Source organism: Babylonia areolata, chromosome 19 (genome assembly GCF_041734735.1).
Source record: "Babylonia areolata isolate BAREFJ2019XMU chromosome 19, ASM4173473v1, whole genome shotgun sequence".
Lineage (NCBI taxonomy): Eukaryota > Metazoa > Mollusca > Gastropoda > Neogastropoda > Buccinidae > Babylonia > Babylonia areolata.
Genome location: NC_134894.1, coordinates 23,283,264 through 23,288,263, shown reverse-complemented (window position 1 = coordinate 23,288,263; position 5,000 = coordinate 23,283,264). Strand labels below are relative to the sequence as shown.

The 5,000-nt window shown below is 46.4% G+C and overlaps 1 protein-coding gene across 1 annotated transcript in view; it reads left to right on the top strand.

Annotated features, from left to right (window-relative positions):
- LOC143294180 (uncharacterized) overlaps positions 1 to 5,000 on the top strand; it is a 10,619-nt gene that overhangs the window by 383 nt on the left and 5,236 nt on the right. Inside the window, exons 2-4 of the mRNA XM_076605610.1 lie at positions 725 to 819; positions 2,267 to 2,429; positions 3,895 to 4,047. Of these exons, the coding sequence (XP_076461725.1) occupies positions 725 to 819; positions 2,267 to 2,429; positions 3,895 to 4,047 (411 nt within the window). The remainder of the gene's footprint in view (positions 1 to 724; positions 820 to 2,266; positions 2,430 to 3,894; positions 4,048 to 5,000) is intronic.

Below are 5,000 nucleotides of genomic sequence, written 5' to 3'. Positions count from 1 at the left end.
TTTTCTTTTTCTTTTCTTTTCTTTTTTTTCATCTTTTCTTTCTTTTTTTGTGTTTTTGTTTTTTTTTGTTTTTGCCAATCATTTGTTAGTTAACGTGCACGTAAGTTTACAGGCTGGAGGTTGGATGCCCGGACATAACAAACTGTGAATCTTGTGAATCATCCCTCCCTGTTAATTCCTTACATTCCTTTGTGTTTATTTCTCTCTCTCTCTCTCTCTCTCTCTCTCTCTCTCTCTCTCTCTCTCTCTCTCTCTCTGTGTGTGTGTGTGTGTGTGTGTGTGTGTGTGTGTGTGTATTATGTGTGTGTGTGTTGTGTGTGTGTGTGTGTTTAGTATCGTTGTTGCTTGTGTTTCTGCCGCTGCTTCTGTTGCTGGTGTTGTTTTGTTGTGGACCCTTGCTTGTTCCGTGATCAATCATTGTCGCTATTGTTCATGTGTGTGTGTGTGTGTGTGTGTGTGTGTGTGTGTGTGTGTGTGTGTGTGTGTGTGTGTGTGTGTGACTGTGTGTATGTGCGTGTATGTGTGTATTGTAATTATACTTTGGTATACACGCATCCTTAACTTACTCATCATTCGCTTAATAATTATATTGAATAGTTTTTGGGGATTTTTTTTCTTACACATGCTGAACAGTGAACATGCTGAACTACTGTGTGTAGACAACGAAGCAGTCCTGAGTGCTGAGTGCTGAGTGTTGAGTGTGGTTTGGTCTTTGTGTGTGAAGGGGGTGGAAGGGAGGAGCCAGAAGAAAGGCGTGGCCCTGGCCCCAGAGTCTTACCGCTGTGGGGACTTCGACGTCCTCAGAGGCCTGGCCTGGTGGTGGGTGAACCGGGGTTTTTTGGGGTTTTTTTTGGGTTTTTTTTATTCCCATCTGTTTTTGCATTTATTTATTCATTCACGTGGAGTGATGGTCTAGAGGTAACACGTCCGCCTAGGAAGCGAGAGAATCTCAGCGCGCTGGTTCGAATCACGGCTCAGCCGCCGATATTTTCTCTCTCTCCACTAGACCTTGAGTGGTGGTCTGGATGCTAGTCATTCAGGTGAGACGACAAATCGAGGTCCCGTGTGCAGCACGCAGTTAGCGCAAGTAAAAGAACCCACGTCAACAAAAGGGTTGTTCCTGGCACATTCTGTAGAAAAGTCCACTTCGATAGGAAAAATAAATAAAACTGCACGCAGGAAAAAAACACTAAAAAAATGGTTGTCGCTGTACTGTAGCGACGCGCTCTCCCTGGGAAGATCAGCCCGAATTTCACACAGAGAAATCTGTTATGATAAAAATAAATGCAAAAAAAAAAAATCCATTTATTCATTTATTTATCTATTTGTTTTGTTAATGAATGAATTCAAAGTGAATGTTACATCATAACTGTGTTGACCACCAAAAAAATCCAGAAAACGAAAGTAACGAAAGAGGAAAGAAAGACCAACCAACCAACCAACCAACCAACTAACCAACCAACCAACCAACTAACCAACAAACCAACCAATTAACCAACTAACCAACCAACTAACCAACCAACCAACTAACCAACAAACCAACCAACCAAACAAACAAACAAAAAGAACAAAGGTGGGAAAAAGACCTCCCCCAAAACGTCAACGAGGACGATACTTACATCACAGCACCTGTCATTAAAGTGACCTACTGTGGAAAAAGAACTACAACATTAAACAAAACAAATGACAGTCAATGCAACAGCGACATTGTTTTGTAAATGTGAGGAAGCCACAGTGATTTTTTTTTTTTAAATCATCATTTAATTCTGAATCCAGTTCTTTTCTGGACCATATTGTGAACTCAGCAGTTGAATTGTAATCTATCTATCTATCTATCTATCTGTCTGTCTATCTATCTATCTGTCTATCTATCTATCTATCTATCTATCTATCTATCTGTCTGTCTATCTATCTATCTGTCTATCTATCTAGGGACTACGTGTAAAACGTTTTGGATTTATATCCAATGGTTTGAAACTCTGGTTTCTCCTCCTTCTTCTCTTCCTCTTCTTGTTCTTCTTCTTGTTCTTCTTGTTCCTCTTCTTGATCTTGTTATTCTTGTTCATGTTTTTTTTCTTCTTGTTCTTCTACTTCTTCTGATCATTATCAACATCAGCGTTATTTCACTTAGTAGTAGTAGTAGTAGTAGTAGCAGTGGAAGCAGCAGCAGCAACAGTAGCAGTAGTAGAATAGCAACATTTCATCCCCCCCCGCACCCTTCCTCCCACCCATACCCACACACACATACCCTCTGCCATCCCATCAGGTATGACTGGAGCGAAAACCCCGGGTACCATAACGGGTGCAACAACCAGCTGCTGGCTAACCGGGTACCGATGGTGTGGGGATGGAGGGACGGCCACCACTTCAACTTCCCCAGTGACGCTCACTACGTCCTGGGCTTCAACGAGCCCAACTTCCATGCCCAGGTGGGGGTGGGGGGTTAAAATAAAGGGGGGAGGGGGGGCTCAGTGGTGAGAGGGAACCGGGAGTAAAGAAAATGGTGGTGGTGGTGGTGACGGTGGTGGTGATGGTGGTAGTGGTTGTGGTTTGTGGTGGTGGTGGTGGTGGTGATAATGATGATGATGGTGGTGGTGGAGGTGGCTACGGTTATGATGATGATGATGATGGTGGTGGTAGTGGTGGTGGTGCTGATGGTGGTGGTGAGGGTGAGGGTGGTGGTGGTGGTGGCGGTGGTGGTGATAATGATGATGATGGTGGTGGTGGTGGTGGTGATGGTGTTGGTAAGGGTGAGGGTGGTGATGGTTGTGGTGGTGGTGGTAATAATGATGATGGCGATGGTGGTGGTGATGGTGATGGTGATGGTGGTGGTGGTGGTGGTGATGGTTGTGGTGATGGTGATGGTGGTGGTAGTGGTGGTGGTGGTTGTGGTGATGGTGATGGTGGTGGTAGTGGTGGTGATGGTGGTGGTGGTGGTGGTGGTTTTTGGTGGTGGTGGTGGTGGTTTTTGGTGGTGGTGGTGGTGATGATGGTGGTGGTGGTGGTGATGGTGATGGTTGTGGTGATGGTGATGGTTGTGGTGGTGGTGATGATGGTGGTGGTGGTGGTGATGGTGATGGTTGTGGTGATGGTGATGGTGGTGGTGATAGTGGTGGTGGTGATGATCATGGTGGTGGTGGTGGTGGTGGAGGTGATGGTGATGATGGTTGTGGTGATGGTGGTGGTGGTGGTGGTGGTGGTGGTGATAATGATGATGGTGGTGGTGGAGGTGGTGGTGATGGTGGTGGTGATGGTGATGATGATGGTGGTGGTGGTGGTGGTGGTTTTTGGTGGTGGTGGTGGTGGTGGTGGTGATGATGGTGGTGGTGGTGGTGATGGTGATGGTTGTGGTGATGGTGGTGGTGATAGTGGTGGTGGTGATGATGATGGTGGTGGTGGTGGTGGTGGTGGTGGTGGAGGAGGTGATGGTGGTGATGGTTGTGATGATGGTGGTGGTGGTGGTGGTGGTGATAATGATGATGGTGGTGGTGGAGGTGGTAGTGCTGATTGTGGTGATAATGATGATGATGATGGTGATGGTGATAATGGTGATAATGATGGTGATTATGGTGGTGGTAATAATAATGATGGACGGCGAGACAGATACAGAGACAGACAGACAGACAGACAGGCAGAGAGACAGAGACACAGAGGGATAGAGAGAAACAGATGTTGAGACCGAGAGACAAAAGAGAGAGACACAGACAGAGAGAGAAAAATACCCGACAATAATCATAATTATTGCCGTGTGTGTGTGTGTGTGTGTGTGTGTGTGTGTGTGTGTGTGTGTGTGTGTGTGTGTGTGTGTGTACGTGTGTGTGTGTGTGTGTGTGTGTGTGTTTGTGTGTGTGTGTGTGTGTGTGTGTATGTGTGTGTGTGTGTGTGTTCTGGCAGTCCAACATGAGTCCTCAGCAGGCCGCCCAGCACTGGAGACAGCTGCAGCAGCAGACAGGCAACAGGGTCCTGGTCAGTCCCGCCGCTGCCCCCTGTGGGGACCACAACATGTGTAACGGGGATGCTGCCGAGTGGTTCGCCCAGTTCTTCCAAGTGAGCGTTGAAGTAGTAGTAGTAGTCGTGGTTGTGGTCGTAGTCGTAGTTGTAGTAGTAGTGGTGGTGGTGGTTGTGGTTGTTGTTGGTGGTGGTGGTTGTGATTGTGGTAGCGGTGCTACGGTACCGCAGGGTGGTTCGCTCAGTCCTCCCATGTGAGCACAGCAGTAGTAGTAGTAGCAGCAGCAGTAGTAGTAGTAGCAACAGTAGTAGTAATAGTAGTAGCAGCAGCAGTAGTAGTAGTAGTAGTAGTAGTAACAGCATCAGCAGCAGTAGCAGTAGTAGCAGCAGCAGCAGTAGTAGTAATAGTAGTAGTAGTAGCAGCAGTAGTAGTAGTTGGGGGTGGTAGCAGCAGCAGCAGTAGTAGTAATAGTAGTAGTAGTAGCAGCAGTAGTAGTAGTTGGAGGTGGTAGCAGCAGCAGCAGTAGTAGTAATAGTAGTAGTAGTAGCAGCAGCAGCAGCAGCAGTAGTAGTTGGTGGTGATAGTAGTAGTAGTAGTACCGCAGGGTGGTTTGCTCAGTTCTTCTATGTGAGGATGATAGTAGTAGTAGTAGTAGTAGTAGTAGTGGTGGTGATTTGGTGGTGGTAGTCATGGTACCGCAGAATGGTTCGCTGAGCTCTTGGATGTGAGGATGATAGCAGCAGTAGAAGTAGTAATTGTGTTGTTTGGTAGTAGTAGTAGTTGTTGTTGGTGGTGGTGGTGGTGGCGGTGGTGGTAATCATAGTACTGCAGGGTGCTTCCCTCAGTTTTTTTTTTATGTGGGGATGATAGCAGTAGTACAATTAGTAGTAGAAGTAGTAATTGTTGTTTTTGTTTGGTGGTGGTGGTGGTAATAGTAGTAGTAGTAGTAGTAGTAGTAGTAGTAGTAGTAGTAGTACCGCGGGGTGTTTCGCTCAGTTTTGCTTCTCCTTCTTCTTCTTCTGGTTCTTCTTTTTTCTTGTCCTTCTAATTC